The 26449-nt window shown below is 37.9% G+C and overlaps 2 protein-coding genes across 4 annotated transcripts in view; both read right to left on the bottom strand.

Annotated features, from left to right (window-relative positions):
• Positions 1-7749, bottom strand: part of LOC134678644 (uncharacterized) — a 123051-nt gene extending 115302 nt beyond the window's left edge. The window contains exons 1-3 of one of the 3 annotated variants that reach the window (XR_010100216.1): positions 7285-7407; positions 6789-6909; positions 4995-5341 (exon numbers count right to left, since the gene is read on the bottom strand). Coding sequence is in view for 1 of the 3 variants with exons in the window: in XM_063537291.1 (XP_063393361.1) it covers positions 5226-5341; positions 6789-6909; positions 7285-7389 (342 nt within the window). In the remaining 2 variants the exon portion in view is untranslated. Of the gene's footprint in view, positions 1-4633; positions 5342-6788; positions 6910-7284; positions 7408-7620 lie in introns of those variants that run through there. The other 2 variants (XR_010100217.1, XM_063537291.1) reach the window with 2 other exon arrangements.
• A 687-nt stretch (positions 7750-8436) lies between these two features.
• On the bottom strand, positions 8437-25902 carry LOC134678123 (uncharacterized). Its single transcript, XM_063536573.1, has 23 exons — positions 25497-25902; positions 24978-25151; positions 24400-24659; positions 23881-24053; positions 22671-22761; positions 20700-20924; positions 20006-20252; positions 19407-19555; positions 18290-18398; positions 18066-18111; positions 17487-17753; positions 16482-16542; positions 16310-16356; positions 15860-15931; positions 14437-14981; positions 13835-14153; positions 13361-13648; positions 12370-13265; positions 12184-12206; positions 10488-12081; positions 9870-10007; positions 9082-9207; positions 8437-8646 (listed from the first exon to the last, which is right to left on the bottom strand). Exons 1-23 carry the CDS (start codon positions 25761-25763, stop codon positions 8437-8439), a joined length of 6327 nt encoding a protein of 2108 aa, XP_063392643.1. The 5' UTR covers positions 25764-25902.
• Positions 25903-26449: the final 547 nt, after the last annotated feature.

Here is a 26449-nt window from a genome sequence, read left to right as displayed (position 1 = left end):
AAACGTGCCCAGCGTTGAAATTATTAACCTTCGCACAAAATGACAGATTAAAATAGGTACCTACATCAAACGGTCTTTCAGAAAAACGTATTTAACCGATTTGCAAGACTGAAGTGATCCCTTAAGAGCACCGTGAACAAAATTTTGTACGGTGCTCTAAAAACAACAAAAAAATATTCCAACCACTGTGAGAATAATAAATTTGAAACTAGATATATCTATAGTAGATAATTATGTAGGTACTTTGTTACACGAATTGGAGTCGTGGGAGGATTAAAATATCTACTTAAATATTTCAAGCTCTTGGACTGATAATAATTGAGCAAACTCTCATACTAAAAGTGATATTGGTAGTTAACTGTGTGATATATAAAAATCCAAAATTTGCTGATAATATTCCAAATATGACATCAATCATATAAATATTTCATATGAATCATGCCCCCACGATATCTGTATCTATAGAGTCTGCGCTATAACGTCTTGCCTATAAAATAGAGAGAGGTATTAACATTAATAACAGCATATGAACGGAATAATAACTAATCAATATTCATTCAATACCGTACAATTTTTCTACATCTGTCAGCAATGGTTCGAGCGTGTTATGTAACCTCCCCCTGTATGGTACCGTTTAAGTCTTTTGTCGAATCACACAAGTGATAACCATTATGCTTAAATCCTACTTTATTGTACTTACCTAATTAAAGTTCCGCGATGTGCAGTAATGCGTATACAAGTGATCTCGACAAAATACTAACAAAAGGGAAGCTTTCACCTGTGTTCATATAGCACTAATTGTGATAAGATATCAACTCATGTCACTTCACGCGTTAGCCCCAAGAACCCCTTCCCTTGTTAAAAATACTCCATTATCTTGGCACTAACGTGTGGGCGCTGTAGCTCCTCAAATCATTACTTATACGACTTCAACACTAAACAGTAATATTTCGTAAAGCAATAAAAATGTCGTACACATACAGTAATATATTAAAATTATTATGGAACTAGTATAATTATACATACATAGCATCTCACAATATCTCATGTCCGTGGACGATTAAATTAAAAGCATTTCTCGCGACTCATGCTGTAGGTTACGACATTTTAGTACGACAAAATTGTATATAAATGGTTTTCTGTGATAAAGAGGAAAAACATAATATTATTAGACCTGTGTGATTGCGTAGAGTTGTTAATTTGTAGCGGCGGCGTCTGCTCGAGAGCGCGACGGGCCCTTGGATCATCCGATACCAAACAGCGAGAATTAATATAATAGCTTATAATCGTTATTATTTGTGTAGTGCAACTTCCTTTAGCATGTAAACTAATACTTAATAAACCTGGGTATTCACATACTGCCGTTGAATAAATTAAAGCAATATTTTGCAAGGCTTTTATTCAATAAAAAGCAACCTAAAGTGAGATTCATAGAAGTGTTTTAAAATTATGTGATCGAATAAATTTTAGTTTGCGTGATCGTAATATTATATGCATTTTTTTATTAAAGGCGGCAAGTGCGAGCAATGTAAATAGTATGCATATTTATTTAGTGTCGAGTTATCGTTGTGTTGTGGCGCATGGTAGGGATAAAGCGTTCCGCCACACTCTCTAGCAGGCGCGGCGGTATCCTGGCCGGGCAGATATTACTCGTCTCATAATTTTTGACGGTTGTTGTATGAGTCGAGGGGGTAAGCGGGTGTTTAGCTTTTAAGTGTGTTTCTTTTTATATATTTTATGTCAGTTATAGTTGATTATTAGTACAAAGTATCTACTCTGTAATGTAATGCGGATTTTTTCTGTGAGCTTTTAATAATAGTTGATAGATCATCAATATTGCGAGACATGTTTGTCCACAGGATAATGTAAGAAAACATAAACGAACATAATATATAATTGTGATTATTATTAAACATGAGAGTAGTACAAGATGCCCTTATATAATATAATAAGAAACGTACGCCTTTTCAAAACGTGTTTGTATTTAAATTAAGACAAATCGTAGACCTCGACGAAGCGATAGAAAAAATTCGTGTTTCATAAATGTTGTAAATTTCTGATCTCGAAATGTTAGATTTCTTCTATGTAGATTTATTATTTATCGTGATACCTACATTCACTAATATATTTACATTGTTATTGTATAGCTGTAAATTAATTTGAAGCCGTTATTAAGTTTATAGGGCCGATGGACTTTCGATGATCCAGTGGTCTAGCTCTAGCGTAACATTGGTCGTACGTTGGCGCGCCGCTTAGTCCGCGCCGACGCGCAGCGAGCGGCGCGAGCGCGGCGCCGCGCCCCGCGCCGCCTTACCGCTGCCTTACCGCGCCGCGACTCCCCTCACCCACTGGGGACCTCTAACAATTATCCTCTTTCATAACATATTATCTCTGATAGGTTTTTTTAATCAATACATAAATAATATTACAATCGAATCTACAGTAACTTCCTTTAGCAAAATTAAATCGTTTTCACCAGTTTGATAGCGGTCTCTAGTATAGTGATAGTTAGAGGCGCACCTTGGTGCCGCGCACCCCTCGCTGCGACGTCGGCCACTCGTGTTATAAGACGTGTAAATATTGTAAAAAAGCGACCGTTATGTAGAGGTCGCCTGTGAAAATGTCTAGTGATACGTTACTAGTTAATCTTAATGTTAGCTAGGTAATATCGTCCCCAACGGTTCTTGGATTTGAGTTGGGTGTTTCACTGCCTTAAAATAATGGAAATGTTCGATGTAATAGTTACCTTAAAAACTACTACCGATAAGTGGCATTTAAATTTTTCTTATACGTTTTTTATATCATTCGGTAATTATATGCGGGACTTCGAACTGAGGACGCGCAAACTGTGACGTTTATATACTTATCTGTGATTGTGCAAAACTATACGATCCCATGGTTTGTACTATACTGTCGACTCAAAGGAAACAAACGATATTATAATATTTTTATTAGATAAATCTTCGCCAAAAATTATGCCCGCGAATCTATGACAGTATTGCACACATAGGTAAGTTAACATTGTGTAAAAATGCAATACCTAAAAATATGCTTCACTTAGGAAGTTTATTAACATTAATTTTTATAACCCATGCATAGAGGAATAAAACGAACTATGAAATTAATATTAAAGAACTTAATACTTTTCTACGTAATAGGTCAACAGCAGTAATTATAATCGATAATAATAGATAGACTCGTTCGAAATTCGTTTAAAACTTGCTCTTTTGGCTCACTCCAGACGATTTCTATGTCGAATAGATTCGCGCGCTCCGTTCCCGACTCGGTCCTTGCGCATCATGCGCACCCGCAAGACTCCGCGATGTACTCAGCAAAGTGAGATAAGTGTTAGCCCAGTATTATCATGCCTGCCTTGTATCTGTGTATCGCTTCACGATGATCATATTTTATATTGAAATGATACATTTATTACGTATTTAGCATAGAAAGTTCATCGGCAAAGAGAGCACCATAGTATGTTTTTTGGTACATTACAATAACTTTACAGGATAGTGCAATCCTATTGATATTGTATTAATAAAGAACCAAACTTAAAATTAGTATTTAAGTAATTTATTATCCTAAAACTAAACTATACGCATGTTTTCACTATACTGGTAAAAATGGTTATGTACAATATGAAAGAGCTACTGTTTTATATATGAATTCTTGCTCGCCTGTAAAATTTTGCAGAATGAATCATATTATAAGATTGTACAATATGAATAAATGCAAAAAAAGACAATTTCCTCGATCATGTGTGTTCATTTTACAAGCTTTTATTTAACTTGCCCTCTGTATGTATATGCTTATCTTATTTAGTTAGTAGATATGGGTCAAATCTTGGAAGCTCAATAGGACCCGATTTCCGCTTGAGCTGAAATTTTGCATACATTTGCGGTCGACAATGCAATATTATGATGACTTGGAGTTGATCTGATGATGGAGACAGGAGGTTGGTAATCTGTGATAATACAAAGCAAATTGTGTTTGGGGTTGTTAGTGTTGTCTTGACTAGTATTAGTTGCTTGTGGAAATCAAAGTGCAGACAGTGATAAAATATTGTATAAAAAATGAATTTTTTTCCAAAAGCTTATCTGTCATATTTCTGACACTAAACCTAAACCAGAGTTTTCAAGAGGTTTCCATGTGGATAAGTAAGTATCACTTATTTGGAGTTGAAATATTCACGTGTTTAATTAATACGCTACGTTGTCCAAAAACCTAATATAAATTATGAAATCAAAGTAAAATGTATTCCAGGCTAGGGCCAGAGCTTCCTTCCTTAGCCATTAATTTTACTGTTTTGGTTCCATACTTAGCTTTCAGATAGACAAAACACGTCGTATTTTCCACAGAGAACTCCCTAAATATTGTTTGCAAAATGATAGCACACATGGAGTACAAAGAACTGATCTCCATTACTACACTTCAAAGCAAGAAAAAAGTTTTCTTAAAATAATTTTGGTATATAATTCAACTAGCATGAGTAGAGGCCGAGCTGCTAGCAACTTTAGGTCCAGTCCTAATACCATACTAACTCTCTATTGATTCTATTACCTTATCTTATTGTTATGACTCCACAATAATACCTAACTACAGGATAAATATGTAGGATAAAAAAATAATGTGATTAATAAGTACTTAAATTTATTTGGAACTTCAAACATGTTGTAAACATTACAATTTGGTTGCAATAAGCTACGGTTTAAATTTAAAACGGGTCTATGATAAACTCAAATAATTAAACGCTTAGAAAGTATGCACAATACATGTATGTATAGTTGTTGGACGGACAAGTTCGAATTAAAATACAAAAATACACGTCGATTTACCAAATGGGCGTAAATTAATAAAATAAATACCAGAAGTATTCATGTGTGCAGTCGACGTCAAAAGTATGTTTACACTTGCGCCTAACTCCTTTGTAATAAGGTGAAAAGTGTAAACATATATTTGAAGTCGACTGTACATCACATTAATAAACAAGAAACAATAAATTAGCCAAATGAACGATGTCCCCCACCAAATTTTCGGTGATACTTTAATATACTTAAATGTACTTTCAGTTTGACATGGCGGAAGGGCACGAAAGTATTGGTTGTAATTCGTATCTCTCATTTCATTCGTCCACTTTGGTGAATCGCTGTATTTATAAGATTAAATAAGTGTTGCAGAGTAACAAAGTGCGAATAAACCGATGCTTGTAAAATAAACGATAATGACTAATCGGAGGCGACGTCCGTGTCGATCGAGCTGATGTCGGCGTCGCTGGCCGGCAAGCTCGCCCTGTGCATGCTCCGCGGGATACGATTTCTGTTTACAGGCCGGTTTTGGTTTTCTGGGTGTGGAAAGAGAACAATTATTATTTATACCCGTAGGTATAACATTTTACGACTAGACTGTATAGCCTTTTTCTTGATAAAAGGAATTGAAATAATCGGCCAAGAGCATGTCGGGCCATGCTCAGTGTAGGGTTTCGTAGTTATCATTCTGTCAAAAAAATAGGCCAAACGGGGGCTATTAGTAAGTATCATAAGGGAGTACCTTTGCAGCGCTTTGTAGATGTCTTTTTACTAGTTAGGAAAAGAAGATTTTTTGCAATAACTCACAAACGACTAGACCGATCATGTTCGCTATATCTTTCATTGAAAGAATTTATTAAGTTCTTGTATCGCAATTTTTTTCATAATTTTTAGACCCGTGGTTCAAAAATTGGACACAGGAGGGGAGGCACATATTTTTTTTTTCTTTCGGAGCGCATATTTCCGAAAATATTAACTATATCAAAAAATGGTTTTAAAAAGACCCTTATTCATTTTGAAAGACCTATCCAACGACACCCCACACTATCGGGACAAAGTAAAAAAAAATCAAAAAATACTTTTTGTATGGGAGGTGTACCATAAAAAAAATTTTGATCTTTTTATTTTACCGTTTTGTCGCAATGCATGATTTATGTATCCTTGCCAAATTGCAGCTTTCTAGCACTAACGATTACGGAGCAAAGCCTCGGACAGACAGACAGACAGACAGACCTGGCGAAACTATAAGGGTTTCTAGGTGACTACGAAACCCTAAAAAGGCGACGGCGTGTTTCAGTTGTTATAAGTTACGAAAAACACGAAAATAGGTTTGAGACGCGTATTTATCCGATCTATCTGGGTGTTAAGTATTGATTTGCGCCCTAAAGTTAAAGACTACTGGGTGGATTTGAATGATTGGTGTATCGTTCGTTTTTGTCATGAGCTGAGCTAGGTGGAGTAACTTAGACTTAGACGTGCGATTTTGAAATCCAAGATCTATCCTGTGTCGTTCTAATAAATTTATAAGAGGTTTGGTTTTACAGCTCACAGAACCTCTCTTGTATTTAAAGTCGTAAGGTTTTGAAAAGTTTACGACAAGAAACAGTGCCAATATAGAGGGCGCTACTTAGCTGGTTTTTATTTAAAAAAAAATGAGAAGCCTGTTCACCTTGTAAGTACGAATGTCAGAATCAGTCGGTATAGATCTATATTTCTTAATAACCAGCCATAACCTAATAAGTCCTGCATACCAAACATTGGATAGGTAGTGAAATAAATGTAGGCAGTACCGCAGACAATTAAGGACAAGCAGGAGCAATAAGCGATTTTTTTTGCAGGCGTGTGTTTTTTTTGATAATTCTAACGGGGGGTGTGAACAGCAATCGACATAAGTTTCGTGTCCGTTAAGATAATCGATTGCCAACTATATTCTCGCCGCTACGCCGATGAGACAGATGCCAAGAAATTAAAAGGAAAACTCACCGTGCGCTGCAATTTCTAAATTTTCAATCGATTCCTCTGGTGGAGCTACTAGTGGGGAATGTGATCGTTCACCCGGTGGTGAATAGTCTGCCAGGTACAACGCCGGGTCTACCACGATGGACTGGAAAGAAAAGTATAATTTAATGGTCACTAAAACTAAATGCATAGCCGAATTCAAAACTCGCGACCGACTGACTGCTTTACTTCTTTTTCACACCACAGCTCGGAAATATGACAATGGATGGTCGAAATCTTGACTAGAAAGTAATAGCGCTTAGTTGTAACCTAAACCAACAGTCCAACAATGTTTTTGTTGTTCTAAATTGCACTATAGGTACTTTTACTTCCCAGTCGTTGATTGGTTGACACTCAACCACGCTCGCAAACCAATTTCATTAGGACATGTATAGTATTATGTATGTTATTAGTTATTACATTAGGCCTTTAAAAATAAGAAAGGCTTGACAAAGGTTCAATAAACGGATAGGTCTCTTACATCGCTATGAACTGTCGACCTTGCAGCAGAGTTCAACGAGGTCCCCTGACCCGAGCTGTCCTGCGATTGGTCGCTGTGGATCCCGCAGACAACCCCCGCGCCCATGCTGTGAAATATCAGCTCAATGCCCGCTAGATGCTCGCATCAATAAACGCATTGGTCTCTTACCTCGCTATCAACTGTCAACCTTGCAGCAGAGCTGAACGAGGTACCCTGACCTGAACTATCCTGCGATTGGTCGCTGTGGATCCCGCAGTCGGCCCCCGCGCCCACGCTGTGAAATATCAGCTAATTGCCCGCTAGATGCTTCCATCAATAAACAGATTTGTCTCTTACATCGCTATGTACTGTCGAGCTTGCAGTAGAGCTGAACGAAGTCCCCTGACCCGAGCTGTCCTGCGATTGGTCGCTGTGGATCCCGCAGTCGGCCTCCGCGCCCACGCTGTGAAATATCAGCTATTTGCCCGCTAGATGCTCCCATCAATAAACGGATTTGTCTCTTACATCGCTATGTACTGTCGAGCTTGCAGTAGAGCTGAACGAAGTCCCCTGACCCGAGCTGTCCTGCGATTGGTCGCTGTGGATCCCGCAGTCGGCCTCCGCGCCCACGCTGTGAAATATCAGCTATTTGCCCGCTAGATGCTCCCATCAATAAACGGATTTGTCTCTTACATCGCTATGTACTGTCGAGCTTGCAGTAGAGCTGAACGAAGTCCCCTGACCCGAGCTGTCCTGCGATTGGTCGCTGTGGATCCCGCAGTCGGCCTCCGCGCCCACGCTGTGAAATATCAGCTAATTGCCCGCTAGATGCTCCCATCAATAAACGGATTTGTCTCTTACATCGCTATGTACTGTCGAGCTTGCAGTAGAGCTGAACGAAGTCCCCTGACCCGAGCTGTCCTGCGATTGGTCGCTGTGGATCCCGCAGTCGGCCTCCGCGCCCACGCTGTGAAATATCAGCTAATTGCCCGCTAGATGCTCCCATCAATAAACGGATTTGTCTCTTACATCGCTATGTACTGTCGAGCTTGCAGTAGAGCTGAACGAAGTCCCCTGACCCGAGCTGTCCTGCGATTGGTCGCTGTGGATCCCGCAGTCGGCCTCCGCGCCCACGCTGTGAAATATCAGCTAATTGCCCGCTAGATGCTCCCATCAATAAACGGATTTGTCTCTTACATCGCTATGTACTGTCGAGCTTGCAGTAGAGCTGAACGAAGTCCCCTGACCCGAGCTGTCCTGCGATTGGTCGCTGTGGATCCCGCAGCCGTCACCCGCGCCCGCGCCGTGAACCGTCAGCTCGTTGCCGTTCAGGTCAAACACCAGTTCGGGGACGACTTCGGGTAGGACGGCGGGCCGGCTCGGCTAGTGTTAAAAATACAACATGTTAGAATACGTAAGTAAAGAAAAAAAATTATAGTACGTAGTACTACTGCCAAGTAGGGAGTAGAAGCGATGGCCTGCCGCATAATGGTCATGTCATAGCAATAAAATATCAAGCCTAATTGGTTATCTATTATTTTTTATTCGTTAGAGGTTACTGATACTTGAGTAGGTACCTAAATAGCTATAATTTCGAGTGAAATCACTATGACGAAACTTGCTGCCTCGGCAACTAAGGAATTGCCATGTACACGAAAAAGACCGGGGACGTAATACCGCTAACATCGAAAACCAAATTTCATAACATGACTCTCTAACGCTCTTACATATTCGAACGATAGAGACGCAGATAACCAACTTGCGATTTCGATGTTCGTGGTAGTCTCCCGACTCAGGGGTAATTATTTTGTAACTTACCGAGAAGCTGCCCGACGCCTGCTGACTGATGTTATACAACCAGCTCGGAATTGCAGGGTCTTCCTCCACCGCGCAAGACACAAAACTCTCGGACGAACGGCCGGACACCAACACTTCTTCCGAGGTCTGTCACAAAATTGTACTTGCAGTTAACACATATGTCAATAGAACATTAGCGTGTTGCAATTTCCAACATTAATGATCTCTTTCTTATTCTATATAAATGTTCCATATGAAATGTAAGGAACTGACTCTAAAACCTAATTTCATATTATTATATCTATAATACATATTGCACACTCCAGGTTAAAGATCTATGAAGATGGGTCAGTAGGTATGTACCTAATATGTCCTGTTGCTCGAAACTTTATTCAGCGTACTAAAAGACATGAGCCTGGCATGAAGTTGTACCTTAACGAACAGCAGAAACAAGACATATAAGGCACGTAGTTTCATTTTTCTAAATTTTAAAGCTAATTTGTATTTGTAATTTTTAGTATAACTTTTGATTGTAACTTATACTAAAATTGTTAAAAATTGGCTACTGTGTGTGTACTTGTACTTTGTACTACAAGTTGCAAACTGGACACACTCGTTGAGAACCTCTCGTCGAGAGTCTCGACACCGCTCCGATCCTATCTTGAGAAGCGCAAGACAAGAGCGAGACGAGAAGGTAGCAGTATTGTACACACTAGGGCTCGGCCTGTCTCGAAGTCTCTCGACTAGTGTGTAGTGTGTACAGCAGGGATACTGCTAATAAGGCCTTAGCCAACTAAAAAAGTACTTACAGCTCTTCTTGCCGCATGCGTACAACTTCCAGTCTCGGAATCGACGAGGTTAACGTAGTCTGGCTGTTGCCTGAACCCTAAAAGATTCGGTGGAGCGTCCACTGAGAAAGAGCTGAACGCGAGACCCGCCTTTGGTTTCTGAAAATACAGTATGTATCTGAACGAAAAGCCGTTACTCAAACCCGTTAAGGTCATACTGAGCAACTTTTACTATGGGACCAACCCCGAAATCACGAAAAAAAAATTGACTGTCCCATAGGAAATTTCAACATCAGACCAGCAAAATATATGAAACATCCAATTTTTTTTCCGCGTTTTCGGGGTCGGTCCCATAGTAAAACTTGCAGACAGACAGACCTGGCGAAACTATAAGGGTTTCTAGGTGACTACGAAACCCTAAAAAGATGGCGGGACGACTTGGATGCATTTAATCCGAATTGGCTCCAACGTTCAAACGATAGGGTTAAGTGGAGGAAAGGAGGGGAGGCCTTTGCCCAGCAGTGGGACACTAAACCAGGCTTATTATTATTCTGTAAGCAGGCAGGCAGTTGCGACAACTGATATTGCCTGTATCCAGTAAAGTTTAGTTATTAAAATAATTTTAAATAGTCCCCTTACCTGAGTTATTCTAATAGTATCGTTGTTTTCAGATCGAACTTGGCTTCCTGGCCTGGAATGAGCGACATTGTACCAACTTGCGTCGGGAACGCTCTCAGAAATTTGGTAAGCTGACGACTGCGACTTAGACGAGAAATTTGTAAAACTCTGAGTTATGCTTAATAACGACTCAACGTCACGAGTTCGATGAAAACTACTGCTAGTCTCATACGTCTCAGATCCAATAGGAGTAACATTGTCAAAATCATAAGATTTTACATCTAAATCCTCAGAAGCTCCCGAGGTCACTTCCGATTTATCTTTAAAGTTCAAACATTCCTCTATCAATTTCCTCATTTCACCTAAAATATCATTAGACCTATCGGTTATGGTTTCACTAGTATTGTCCATCGCTTTCGACAAAACATCATTGTCTAAACTTCTGGGAGAGCTCTTATTCGAAGATTCTTGAGTATCACTTTTTGCTACACTACATGCCAAACCGGATTCAGTTTTCAAGTCTCGTGTATTTGATTCACTACAATCAAGTACTAAAGTAGTTTTCGAGACTTGTTTGTCATTCTGACATGAATTAATTTTGCTATCAGGACTTTCAATAAATGTTTTTGTGACACTGCACTTTGACTTTTCACTAGATGCAGCATTATTACCTGCCTCGTCTAACAATAAATCAACATTTAGAGACATTTTTGAACAGTTTTGTGATATGGTAGATATTTTCGGCATGTGCTCTGCAACATCAGAGTGTGATTTTTTCGAAAACATTAAATTGGGTATTTTCCTAATTCTGGAAACCAATTTGCTATCTATTTCTTCGCGTTTTATGCTAGATTTTATTGTTGACTTTATCGCCGTAGTTTTCCTACTTGATTGAAAAGGATGGAGATTAGTAATTACTGGGTTTAACGCGATGGGGGCGCTGTTGGTAGATGAGTAGGCTGAGTCGTTGTTGCTTAGATTACTGAGTTTGCGCCTTAAAATATCTTCCGTGCTATTAGGTGTGGCCGTAACGGGCATATTTTCTACTGCAGTTCTGCAATGAGAGTTCTCCATTTCATTCCGATATACAACGTAACTTACATCCTTTGGAGGTTTAATTGAGACTTTTAAGAAAGCCGATAACAGATTTTCAAATTTCGATTCCGATGATATCGACTTTATCTGTCCGGACGTTATCTGTTCGGACGTTATCTGTTCGGACGCTATCTGTTCGGACGTTATCTGTTCGGACGTTATCTGTTCGGACGTTATCTTTTCGAACGTTATATGTTCGGACGTTATCTGTTCGGACGTTATCTGTTCGGACGTTATCTGTTCGGACGTTATCTGTTCGGACGTTATCTTTTCGGACGTTATCTGTTCGTTATTTACATTTAACAGATTTGACAAACTATCTGATTTAGCCTCTATGTTGCTGGATTTTTTTTGTACTTGCTGCTTTTTTTTAATTTTTTCCAAATAGGGTGGAATATACACTTTTTTCTTCTGTGTGATTGGAATGGTATTTTCCTTTATAGTAGGCTGTGATGCAAATCTAGTATTCCGCGGAGGCTGAATTATCTTTTTTGATTTTGCCTTTATTGGTTTTGAATAACTGGATAAAACAAAGGAGACAAAATGTTGAATCGGTAGTAGTTGCAGCAGAATGGTAAATGAGCATTTAATGTATTTACACCAAAACCTAAATTAAACTTACCTTATTTTCGATTTGGGTGTAGCCTGTAATAAAATAAATTTATAAATAAGTATGAGCACCTATGTAACTGAGCTGACGCTATGCTGAATAAAACTACAAGAATATGTAGTTACGTAGTACATAAAAAAAAAACATTTGTATAAATAAAATTCACGATGTTAAAATTAAAAAGTAAAAATGAGATACCTGCAAAATTACGGTCCTGCTTTTAGGTAATTGCTGCTTTGTAGGAGCTAATTTTGCTTGTATGTGCATCTTTGTCACAGCTTCTTTCATCTTGTTCGCTTTAGTATTTCGGATTATTATAGGTGTAACGACGGTTTTTTGAACAATTGGCTTTTCAACTATTGGCGAAACGCTCGTTTTACGGGTAAACTTTAGTTTATCCATAGAAGATTGGTTAGGTATTTTAGGTTTGCGATATGGGCTGGGTCGTTGCCACTTGCCTTGGTAAACTACGTCTTCAGATTCTTTCAAATGTTTGTAACTATGGACGTGGACACTCCCACAGCACAGTTTGGACCGCACTGTCTTTGGCACATACAAAACCCGAGACCCTACGTGATTAGAATCTTTATTTTTAATTTCATTCCATTTCGGCCTGGTTCGTGGGTTAGGGCTCTTGATCTTTCTAGTTCGCATATTAGGTATCTTTTTCTTGGTATAGTCAAGAGTATGTTCCACTAGTAGGTTAGAGTGCAGAGTTTCAATTAGAGCACTGTTTTTGGGTATATTTATAGACTCGTCACCAACGATTGTGAAAGACTCAAAAAGAGTATCTGTTTCTTTGGACGTATCATTAATTTCATGATTTGAGTCTTTTATTTTGATACCAACAGATTTCATCCAAGGAGAAGCCTTTGGTTCATATGGTTTTAAAATGTCGTGCGTCGAGGTAACGCAGTCATTTTTAAGAACTGCCCGAAAGTCATGATTTGAACCTTCAATTTCTAATGCAGGCCCAAACATGTTTAGAGGACACGTGAATGAAGTCGTTGCAGTCGTCGTCTGACGCTCTGTGCCGCATTGCACGTCCATGCTTACATGACGAATCCCTTTCGATGTCGTAGGTTCGTTTAAATCTAAAAAATATATATTCTATAGAAACTAAAAGACCAAAAAAGCAAGCACTTGTTTAACAATTTTTCTTCAAAACTGTAAAATAAGGGAACTATACCATATAAAAAGAATTCCTCTGATGTCACGTTCCCTACCCCGATGGGAAACTTCTCGAACGATGCCATATTATTAAGAGAAGTAGTTAATTTGGAATTTTCTAATTCTTGCTCGTAGTCATCGGTATCAAGTTCTGGGTCGGTACCAATGGTACGTTGTAAAGCAATCAATTCCTGGCCGTCTTGCGTTACAATTTCCACAACCGGAGTCTTCAATATGTAAGGAAAAGGGTTCATTTCTTGCTGTGCGCTGGTACATTCTTGAGTGAATGCGCCTATTCCAGGTGAATCTAAACATTTAAAGCACCTTTTAAAATGACACTTTTCAAATAGTTATAAAGTGTTATTCATTGTTATGTTGTTAACCCACCCACGCTACCCCACCAATCGATCCATATTTTTTTATAATTCACTTCTATAGACATACAGTTATAAATGTATCGATTGGTGTGTAGCCATAAGTGTCAAAAGCATACCATGCACCGCAACTTCAGACGGATTATTCTCGGTATGGGCAAAGGTTGTGGTAGTATTCAACAAACTGTTCAAATCTGACAGCTCTAGTTCATGCTCGTATATTACATCCACATCTGGGTCAGTACCAATCATTCTTTGCAAAGCCACCGTTACCGTTTCGCTTTGGCTCAAAATTTCTACCTTCTGACTATGCTCAGTGGCCGCCACAGCCACTGGTGAATCGATTGCGTCATCCCAGGAGTTAATGATTTTTTGTAAGGGATCAACTGTTTTTTGATGCAAATTAGGGTGACATAATTCAAGTATGCTGCCTGGAATCTAAAATAATAATTAATATTATATGTTTGATAGTTTATGATACATTTATGATCTCCATCGAAATACAAGTTACATTAGTACTACTGATACATATTATGTACATTTACACTGTATGTAAAACCTTCAAACTGACAAAATCATAGGTCACGTCAATATGTTGGGAGGACGAAAATTTTAACTAACAGAATGAATTTCAAATATGAATAAAATACTTGAACGAATCTAAAAAATATAGTAAGTAAATTATAAAGTTCATTTTTAAACGTATAAGTTTAAGGCGTACAGGTTTGGGCGGAACCGAGAGAACTAATGTAGGACCCATTTTCCTCCTCATCGTATCAATACAACCTAATGTATGATTGTATGTCAATTTGTTCATAACTTTTCCTGGTTTTTGTCTGGCACCATCATTTTTCCTGTCCAGATCTTTGTTACTAGATGTCTGTACCAGACTTCGTTTCGCTGCTATTAGAGTCGCACTGTGTTTCGATTTTTTTTTACAAATACTGCTGTTTGAACTGTCAGTTGTTTTCCTTTTCTTAGATTTGGTTTTGGTCTTCCCTTTATTATCTTTGCGTGATTTCATATGCTTAGATTGTTTTGGCGAAATTTTATCACCGTGTTTACTGATTTTTATTTCGTTTGTTTCTTCTTGATACAGACTCATATCTTTTTCTCCCCAGTCTTGTAGAGTGTCGTTGTGTTGCACATCTAATGTGTAACGTCGCAATTCGTCGTTAGATGACAAACTTAACTCATTAGTCTCGGACGCAGGAAATTTGCAATATTCTTTATCATGCAACTTTGATAAGTATGCACAACTGTTTCCTAAAAAAACGTAAATAAAATTATTGTCTATTAATCATAGATAAAATCATAACACACCTAAAGTCTAAATTAACCCTTTAACCGCCAGAGTCTGATATATAAGACATTACATATCCAGCTCATTTCGCCACAGTCTGATAAATAAGACAAAGATCTGATTTGGTTATTACAGCACATTTATAACTCCCGTAACTATGCCAACCTTACTCTGCGTGGTACAATTACTGTCGGTGGCGACAGGAGCACGCTCGATCAAAAATTGCTGGCGGTTAAAAGGTTAAGCCAACCTTGAACAGCAATACAACAATCGCAATTCAGCAGTTAAGTCACGATGTAGGTATCACACAATCCACTCTTTTCTTGACAGTAATCAATCGCGAAACCACTTTAGTAACGACAGGAAAACACAATAAGCTCCTTTATCACTCAGAGTTACGAGTGTTTTATGTATTTAAGTATTTATACCTACATTATATACCATCGTTGTCAAAGTACCAGAACACAAGCCTTACTGAACTTACTGTGGGACTCAGACAATTTGTGTAACAATATACTTATTAATTTACCACTAATAAGACATCATATGTGACGGCAAGTGTTGGTTAAGACTAGAGTCCTTGGAGTTCTCAGCTTTAAGCTTCTCTCTACTCAGTTTTTCAGATTTTTATAATTAACTCGAGACTCGAGATTTTTTTTAAACTCGTCAAAGGCACACTCTTTTGTAGAGGCCCGAATCCTCTTCATAAAACTAAAAAAAATATAAACGCATATGCGCCTATTTTTTTCTTCACTGTTATTTCGATAGACTCGAAGGACTTTAGTACCTACAAACACTAGTGACGGCAAGAAAGAAAATTATTAAAATCAGCAACACTCACTCGAAGCGCTGGTAATCTTGGAAGGAGACAACTTATTACTACCGTGTTCATAATTCACTTCATCATTGTTACCTAAAACATACGTTCCTTCATAAAACCCCTAGCAATCGTGTAAGATGGTATTGGTACCAATGGTGCCTAAGGACGTGACGCGTCGCAAAATTTATTGTATTATTAAAAAACCGGACAAGTGCGAGTCGGACTCGCCCACCGAGGGTTCCGTACTTTTTAATATTTGTTGTTATAGCGGCAACAGAAATACATCATCTGAAAATTTCAACTGTCTATCACGGTTCGTGAGATTCCTGGTGACAGACGGACGGACGGACGGACAGCGGAGTCTTAGTAATAGGGTCCCGTTTTACCATTTAGGTACGGAACCCTAAAAAACAGAACATCGCCGGTAAATAACATACCTACCAAGTTTTATAAGATAGAAAATCAAAATACCTGCTGACGTTCCCAATATAGTCTCATACTTTTCAAGAAATCTTATCCTGGAAAAAACAAATTAATTTAAAAATTACTTTCTATCGCAGTTAACCCTTTAGTAGTCGTAATACTACAGTAACAAGACAAAAAAGACAAGCATACAAAAAACAGGAAAATTATTGTTTCTTACACCGTATCATCTTCTGCTTTAATTCTAGACAATAATTGTCTGTTTATTTGATCCCCCATGTCTGAAAAACATTAAATTATGATTATCAGTTTAAATACGTTGGTATTTGCCCACGATCAGCAGGGCCACGTTCACGATCTACTCGTACTACTGATGTAGTGCATAATTACTTTCCATCGTAATTTCCCGGAAAAGTTCGAACGTGTCTTGCTGTTTCAGGGTGCCTCGGTACAAAAAGTACTGAAGTTGACTGAAGTAGCATGACAAATACGAACGTTTCCGAGAAAATACGATGGAAAACAATCATGCACTACATCTTTACCCGTGGTACTAATTAGAATCATTTGTAATGTAGCATTTCTTTTGTTACATTTTCATTCGATTCCAAAACAATAGATATTTAACCATATTTCCTTCGTTATTGATTATTGCTATTTTTCAATTGAACTGCAATTTCTTTTTTGTTTGGTGACCCATACAGAATATGTAACTATAATTATAACAAACGTGTCCCCGCCCGCTAAATTGCCCGCGTTGTACGATTAACGATTCTCAACCCCATTGTTGAACGGGCTGAATTTCTAAAAATACTGTATTAGTGGAGCTGTACAACATTAGAAGAATATATATACCGAATTTGAAGGTCGCGCCTGAATCCTTAATCAGGATTACAGTTCAAAAATACATCTCCCACGTGTGGGACTTCGACTATGCGATTGTCATCCTTACCAAAAATAACAATCGAATTGTTGAAGTGCCACATGAGTGAGATATCTCCCACAGCCTAATAAAGAGAAGGGTAAACTACGCGTTGTCTAACAGTACCTATATATTGTAACGGAACTGGTTTGTATACATATGGAGCATTACTGATCGTTACCTGATCAAGAGATAAGCTATAAGATTCTCACCTCACTAAAAATTTCTAGGTCATCAAATCAATAACCCTTTAGTGGTGCGCAACGCTTACAATACTTATATACCGCATAGCATAAGAAGACTTACCATAGCCCAAACTTTTAGACGAAACGATCTCGTTTTTCCGCAGATTCTTTCTCAAAATCGATTTCTCCGTCATCGTCAATAGTTCAAGGAGTTTCCATTGAAGCCATCTGGATCGAGCCGGGCCCTGCATGCATAGGCCAGAGCTCATCGCCATCTTCTTCAGCCTACATACGACTTGGCCTATAGCCTGTTTAATGTCCTCTTCTTGGGGTAGCATCAGACGGAGCATCTTGATTTTGTGGCCCAGGGTCCGATTAAGCAAGCGTCCTGCGTGATCAAAGGAATTTGGACTCTGCATCAATATTACTAAAGTCTACACTACCGTAAACGCCTACGTACGAATCTGCACAAGAGAGATTACGATACGTTAGAGGATAGTGGACGACCGATTTTCCATACAAGCGTAATCCCCATTATCCTCCCTGGACAACATTTTTTTAATATTTTGGAGCGAAATACGCCTACGAACGTAGAATCCGCCTAGCTGGTCGCTAGCAGTGAATGTGTTAACGGATCTGCTATACAGCATTAAACACTACCAAGTCAAATGTGACGTGCCAATATAAAAAAGTAACGAACCATTACAACTGAGATCGCTAGAGCTCCCATAGGATACAGATCCCGACTGAAAAAAAATGTTGCCTACATATAAATTAATGCAAAACAAAATAGTAGAGGGGAAATCTATGAACTATGCAAAAGGTATGGTGCAATCTTTTACGGTTAATAATTACGGTTCGAAATCGAATGACTAGGAAGGAATGTCAAATGGTTAAAGGGTTAATAAGAAAATAGTATTTTACATCAAGGCTGGAGTCGTATTCCTCGTCGCAGGTGGCCATCGCGACATCGACGCCTGTGTACACCACGGATTTACCTTCCAACACGTATCCGCTGTCCTCCATGAGCATACTAAAATTAACACAAATACAGTCTAAATACCGTAAGGTTGCTTAGCATTACCTTCCATGCCATGCCCAACATTCCCTGGCTTAAATAAACCGGGCAAGTGCGAGTCAGACTCGCGCACGAAGGGTTCCGTACCATAATGCAAAAAAGGCAAAAAAAAACGGTCACCCATCCAAGTACTGACCCCGCCCGACGTTCGGGCGACTTCGGTCAAAAATCACGTTTATTGTATGGGAGCCCCACTTAAATTTTCATTTTATTCTGTTTTTAGTATTTGTTGTTATAGCGGCAACAGAAATACATCATCTGTGAAAATTTCAACTGTCTAGCTATCACTGTTCGTGAGATACAGCCTGGTGACGGACGGACGGACGGACGGACAGCAGAGTCTTAGTAATAGGGTCCCGTTTTACCCTTTGGGTACGAAACCCTAAAAACGGTGACTATTTACAAAACAACGTCTTTGTCTAATTCCTAATCAATCTAATCATTTAAATTTTAAGTGACGTTTGTAAACTGTTTTGTGACATGTGTTAGTTAAGATTTTGTTGTTTTTAACGTCAGGACGTTTAATAGTTTATAATTATAACGTCATTGTCACTCAAAATAAAAAAAACTGTTCCGTAAAGAGTCGCCGTTTCTTACCTGCACCTCATTAATTCAGGAACAAATTTTATTATATAATATATGTATATCTAATAATAATATAAACAGCTGTTCTGTAAAGAACCACCGTCTGTGATCGACCTAAAATTATGTTTACTTAATAAACATTATTTTTATATTATAATAATCTTAAGTTTTTTTTTCGGATACTCAGAACGGAAAGTTCTTGGCAAATGAAGTATCTACCTACCTACTTCTGGAAAAAGAAGTTTCTATTTCCACAGTATTTATGTGAAAAGTTTTAACTGCATTTTATCTCCTAACTCCATCATGGTTTATTTCTAATATCCGAAAATAAACTTCTAAGTATTAAAAAAACCGAGAATCGGAAAAATTTATACTTACATAATTTTTTCAACGTCATCCGTGATATGTTTGACAGAGTCCATCAAGGCCTCCACAGGTATCTCTAGATTTGTACCTCCGTGCTTTTCAAAAAATTTGTTGATCTGCTCAGATAACACCTCGAGGATCACATCTTCCTCGGATCTCCCCTGGAATATTGAACTGATTACATTTAAGGTCTGTTTAAACTCTTTTTTAGATTACATTATTTCTAGGACTTCAACATTTTATTCTTGCAAGATCTGTGCAGAATTAGCTTGGTCCGACTCTAACAGCTTCTAAATATAGTATTCATATACCGTACTAATTAGGTTATTCAGAACCATAAACAATAATTTACTAACATAATTAATGAGTAATGACCAAGCGAACGCAAAGCGCGAGCGATGCGTCTCCGTTTCAGGTTATGCAAAAATTACTTCGCAAGTTCGGCTGTCACTTCTACTGATACTGATGAGCGGATTCGTTAATGATATTTATATTTTATTTGTCGAGAGTTTTAACATTCTTTTCAAAACGGCGAAGCTATTCTTTTGTCCATCTAAGTTCCCGGTCTATAGCCTAGCTACACAACTTATGTTAAACAAACTGACGATTACCTCATACGGAAACTTATACACTCCCGCAACTTTATAATACTGGTTCCAATATGGAACATTTTCGCCCCAATTTACGTTGTTCCACACATGACATTCATCCCCAGAACGATGGTTTATTTTGTATGACAATCGATCCGTCAGCTGTAGGATATCGTCCATCCAATCCATTTTGTTAAATTCGATTTTTTCCATTAAATACTGTGTTATTTTCGAGAAGTGCCTTACGTAAAGAATGGTGTTATTTAACCTGAAATATTACAGTAAAATCACTTAATATGAAATATAAAATAGGTAAGGGTAATCAATTCTAAATCCGTAATTTTTAAGTGTGTGTTTGTTAAAAGGGACATAAAGAAAGATTTGCTAAGTTTAATGAATATGAGGGTTTGATTTTACATCCTTTCATCCCATCATAAGCCCAACATCAAACTGGACAACCGGGCTGGAGCAAAGATAGCAGAATAAATGAAATGTGCTATCGCCGGCAACATATTTTATTTTTAACCCCTAGGCTTACAACAAGCGTATATAATATACAATACAGAAAATACATTTTATAGTTTCACATAGTTCTTAGTTAATCTGTCTTAACATTTAGTGCTGAAATACAGACGAGCCTCACAAAAAAACGTATCTCGTATATTCTAATATATTAGACATAATTTATAAAATATTAAACAAAAGCAATATGAACCTGCTTGCAACGTCTCCTATTTCATAAACATCTCCCTCGTATCTCTTACGAGCCATCTTTATTTTATACATTTGATCGTAGTCGAACATAACAAATTTCTTGCCAAATTCTACTTCAAGGTTGCATTGAACACTGTTGTCTATAGCCTGAATTGTCAAGGATGTGAAACTTGAAGACTCAATATCATCTTGGTATTGGCTGCAGCTAAACTCTGAAGATTCAGCTCTGTCGAGTAGTACATAAGGTTTATTTTACAATGAGCATGTGATTCTCAATTATTCTCAGTTACAAGTAAATATCGAAGAGAATTTGAAATATAGGAATATTGTCAACGTAATTTATGTAGTCAGTACATTTACTGCAATCTCTCGACACAAATGATTAACACTTTTAGAACGCCATTTGACTTTGATCCTTATTATTTCACTGAAATAATAAGGAAATGTGTTAAGTGTCAAAAAGAATCGCATCTACTCAAGAGTAGTTAGTATCAAAGTCAAATGGCGTTGTAAAAGTGTATCATTTGTGTCGAAAAATGGCAGTAAATATACTGACTACATAATTTACTTTGGCAATATTCCTCTATTTCAAATTCTCTTTGGTAATATGTAATGTGTGTTATTAAACGGTAGATTAAACAATATGGTAGAATTTGTCCAGATATAAACGCCAATACATATCAACTACAAGTAGGGATACACCAACAACTACGCTATCGCTATTGCCAATGTGATTACAAATTACATTTTTTTTTAATAAACTACGAGAGTTAGGAGAATTTACTCTCCGTAATAAAGCTTTGCTTAAAGGGCAGAATTTCTAATACATATAATAAAGCATATAGCGGCTTTCGCATAGCGTAAAGATAAATCATATGAGGGCAAAGAATATAAATAAACCTTTTCCAAGGGTTTGAAATGTTTTATTTATGCATAAAATCTACGTTTGTAACTATAGAAGTATATACCTATAATTTTACGTTTTGAAATTATAAATAGTAGTAGGGCGGCAGTTTTATTATAAGCAAACAGCTAAAATTAAAAATTATATTTGTCATCTACATCACTGACGACTCTCGCGGCGTTGTATAGTGCTGTCAAGGCTCCGTCACAGAGGCGCGCCGCTTTTACATATAAAACGCTCAAACCCCGCCCGGAAAACGCGCTTGTGTGACGGTGTTCTTTATTTACTAGACTAGACTCTGGTGTTACGCCAAGCGCGCACCGCGATTTTAGTTTTTGCGACACGATTTTAGAATCGCGCTGTAATATATCGCAGAAAATTCACTGCGCGCACTGCGATGAAAAAGTCGACGATTTGTTCATTCTCAACATGGATTTCGTACCAGTCGTTTGTCATGAAACGTTGTCTTTAATATGCGATCGCTGTAATATGACTTTGAGTATTTATACCACAAAGGTGATCTTCTATTTCCATAATTAAATGGTCAACATCTAGCGTCTTCAGCAGCAGGTTCCGACATGTTGACGCTTGGAGAGCGAAATGCCGCCTGAGGTCCGGGTGCGATTTTATTATCGCAGTGCGCGCGGGGCCATACAACTCCGTATGCTGCAATTCACTTTGCGACAATCGCGTCGCGAGCAGTCGCGGAAAAATGTGACAAATCACAATTTTAAAATCGCTGCGATTTTTTTGTCGCATATGCGCGCACTGCCATATAAACTCATACGTTACATTTCTGCGACTAAATTATCGCGCGACAAAAAGTCGTGGTGCGCGCTTAGCCTTACACATATACCACGCCTCAGTGAAGCTAGCATAGTTGGTTAAACCAATTTGTGTATCAGTAAGAACCAGAAAACTATACTTATCCTTTTCTTTTGGGTGCTAGTGTAAGACAAAGATAGTATGATTCTCTCTGTCTATGCTTGAAATGAGACAGTCCTTTGCCAGACTACCTATATGTTGTTTCTTCTACTTTACGACTACAGTTGTTTATGTTATACTAACTCGAGTTGTCTGTGGAACATGCTACGCGAACTATTCGCATTCTTGAGTGACAACCAGTCAATCTCGGTTACTTGTTCCGGCTCTGGGAAATCTAAAGATGTTCATTAAACTAAATGTAAAAAACCGGGCAAGTGCGAGTCGGACTCGCGCACGAAGGGTTCCGTACCATAATGCAAATAAAAAACAAAAAAAAGCAAAAAGAAAACGGTCACCCATCCAAGTACTGACCCCTCCCGACGTTGCTTAACTTTGGTCAAAAATCACGTTTGTTGTATGGGAGCCCCATTAAAATCTTTATTTTATTCTGTTTTTAGTATTTGTTGTTATAGCGGCAACAGAAATACATCATCTGTGAAAATTTCAACTGTCTAGCTATCACGGTTCCTGAGATACAGCCTGGTGACAGACAGACGGACGGACGGACGGACGGACGGACGGACGGACGGACGGAAGGACGGACGGACGGACGGACAGCGAAGTCTTAGTAATAGGGTCCCGTTTTACCCTTTGGGTACGGAACCCTAAAAAAGTATGTATGCAATCGCAAAGGTTATAATTCATTTAATACCGATATCATTCGCATTTGAAAGATTTTCGTCCCAATGAAGTAGACATTCTATTTTCTTAATAAAATCTAATGTGTGGTACACATGTGTGTGGTGGTGGTGATTTTATTAAGAAAATAGAATGTCTACTTGTCCAGACTACATGCATTTAGGACCAGCTGTGTCCCTTAAGCCAGGGACATTTAGGTTTTACGAACGCAACAAAAAGGTCTTTGAAAGGTTTCCGTCACATAAATTACTACCTACTGAACATTATTATTAGTTTTAAGGTATTTATGTATGGGCCACTAGTTGCCTGAAATAAAGATTTTCATTCATTCATTCATTCATTATTGTTTGGCGCCATTATTAATTTGCAGGTGCATTTCGCTAAGCTTGTTCATGATAACACAAGTAGATAGAGAACACACATAGCTTATTCTTACACATTGTTTATCCTCATAAGACCCACCATATAGTTTTAATTTTTTTAATTTGAACCTTATTCTGTAAGTAAATTAGAACGAATTTTGTTTGTTTTAAAAAGCAATGAAACAAAAGAAAAGCTACTTTATTTGGTCCAAGAAAGGTTCAAATTAAATTGCATGAATATGTACACTAAGTCTCAGGAGGTTATAGAATCTGATTTTACTATTAATACTCACTTGAAACCATCACCAAGCTGTTAACATCGAGTTCCATCTTCTTATAGTAATGTTTTGATATGAAGAGCACAAGCTGACTAAAGCAGCCATGGTGAGAGGTGCCTGGAGGCCCAGGACCAATGCCTCTTGACATGACCATGTATTCTGGGTATCTCAACACAATGTTGCTGCACCTGAAATGTTCAGTGACATTTAATAATCTAATAATGTAAAATAAATATAAGGTTGAACAATCTACATAAATTTTGAAACTGATGATTATACTTTTCAACAGCTGGTCTGGCCTAGCAACCCTGCCAGAAACAGACAGCCATGGGTTTGAATCCCAGTAAGGGCATTTATTTGTGATATTTGTCCCTGAGTCATGGGTGTTTTCTAATGTTATTTAAGTATTTGTATAATATATATAATGTAATGTATATTGTTATCTGAGTGAGTACCCACAACACAAGCTATCTTGAGCTTACAGTGAGGCTGCTCTTCTTCTACTAAATAATTAGGATTGATAAAACCAATTACCAATCATGCAATTGTTCTCTAGTCCATTCAAAGTAATGATCTGACTGCCTGAGTCCATTCTTGTCCAAATTTTTCAAAAGACAATTAAAATCCGCATTAGGCGTAGTAAACAGGACAACCCAAGGCTTGACAAAACCAAACACATTATGAACAAGCCTGTCTAGATCATGGGGCAACAGTTTTTGTATCATCTCAACAGCAATGACTGCATCACAGCCAATAAGCCGATAGTCTGGGTCGGCCGCATTTCCTTGAAGTAGCTGAAATATTACTAATGAGTTGCTGGGATATAGCTTATATCTGGCACATGCAAAGGTTGGTTGCCTGGCAATCTCTACTTTACATTTGGCAATAAACTGCTAAACATGATATGTTTCCAAAAGAGAATATAAAAACTGGTTACCAGGTAAAAAACCCAGGATTAACTTATATAATATTTAATTTACTTTAGAAGTCTGTTTCGGAATAGTGATATATTGTTCATATAGTATTTTCAACTCTTTAAAATTCAGAAAATAAGGTAAATTGATATCTATTTTTTTTTCTAGATAACCATAGAAGAAAACAAAGAGACTCACAGTAATTTGCAATGGTTTTTCCCATCTGTCTAAATAATTTAATGATAAATCACGTATGTCACAGGTACAGTTCAGAGAGTGTGCAATATCTAAACCAAGTATTTGTGTTACTCCAGCCACTTCAGTTAGGTATCTCAAGAAATGTATGTCATAGTGCTTCCCTATATTTAAGACCTGAAATATAAAGTTTAAGTATAACTACAGAGTACAAGCCTTTCATGGACAGAAAAGTACTTAAGGAATAAAATAACTGATCTGCATATAGGTAGCACTTTCAAGAAGCAACTGCCAGACATTTTTGATCATTAAAAATATGATACCCTCCGTATTTCTTCAAATGATCCGATATCGCGTCGGTGTCGTAAGCCCGGTGGGACGCAGAGGTAACTTTTCTACCCACTCAATAGTGTCAATGGAAATTGAGCAGTTCCATGAGAAAAAAAAATGTGCTAATATGAACCATTTTTTTTATAGCAAGTTACGGACGATAAAAAAATAAAAAAATAAAACAGAACTTGCCTTGTCTAACCTGCCAAACCACTGCTCATCCATAAGGCAATCGCAGACTGCTGCATACCGTTGAGCGTACACCGGTGGGAAGAATACCACTCCACATTCGTCATCGTAGTCTGCATAAACCTGGTCTTCGATTTCTTCTTTCACATGGATCAGCCTGTTTTCACTCAACTGCCTAACCAGTTGAGTGAAAAACGGAGGCAGCCATCCATTCAAAAGGGCCAAAATGGATTCACGGAAAACTATCAGCATCTGCAATGCTATGATCATTATGCAACATTATAGGATTTTGGGATTTGTAATGGAATTAAAGTATTAATAAAAATAATATTGCAAGGATTTCTGCCAAAACTGTTGCACTGACATGTTGATGTTCATATGTTTTTGTTGATGTTTTGAATTTAGGTCTTTTGTCTATACTGACTGGTCTATACTCTATGATCAAGCCAATCGAATGTCAATCGAGATTCTTTGCCTGTTGGAGTCATTATTAAAAGTGCTGATTACATAAATGCGCGTTTTATTTAATCGTAAATATACTCGGAGTAATTAACAATGGAGCCGCCATTAACAGGCGTTCCCCTCTGTCGAAAATAGGCGGCCAATGGTCAACCACATGTCAACCAAATGTATGGACTGACGTTTATCTGACATGACGTACCTATATATTTGATGTGCCCCTCCCCCGCAAAAAACGGCAGACTATTTTGTACCGAAAATTTTAGACATGGCGTCTCCGTTGTTAATTACTCCGAGTAAATATAACGCTAAATTGTGGTTGCATGTAGTTTGCAAGACAAAGCGGCAATTGAATTTATGATCAAACCAAATATGCCAGTAAATAAGAACACTATAACTATTCTCATCCTTTTCTTTTGGGTATTAGTGTAAGACAAAGATAGTATGATTCTCTCTGTCTATGTTTGAAATGAGACAGTCCTTTACAAACTATAATT

This window comes from Cydia fagiglandana, chromosome Z, assembly GCF_963556715.1.
Source record: "Cydia fagiglandana chromosome Z, ilCydFagi1.1, whole genome shotgun sequence".
Lineage (NCBI taxonomy): Eukaryota > Metazoa > Arthropoda > Insecta > Lepidoptera > Tortricidae > Cydia > Cydia fagiglandana.
Note: the sequence above shows the minus strand (reverse complement) of the source record. Positions and strands in the feature narration are given on the sequence as shown.

Bases quoted from the DNA above. Each gene is read 5' to 3' on its own strand.
- LOC134678123 (XM_063536573.1), bottom strand. From the start codon at position 25,763: ATGATCATAGCATTGCAGATGCTGATAGTTTTCCGTGAATCCATTTTG. The intron at 20,253-20,699 runs GTTCATATTGCT...GTAATATTTCAG, and splicing joins ATAGGAGACGTTGCAAGCAG to GTTAAATAACACCATTCTTT. The intron at 13,649-13,834 runs GTATGCTTTTGA...TTAAATGTTTAG, and splicing joins GTCTGAAGTTGCGGTGCATG to ATTCACCTGGAATAGGCGCA.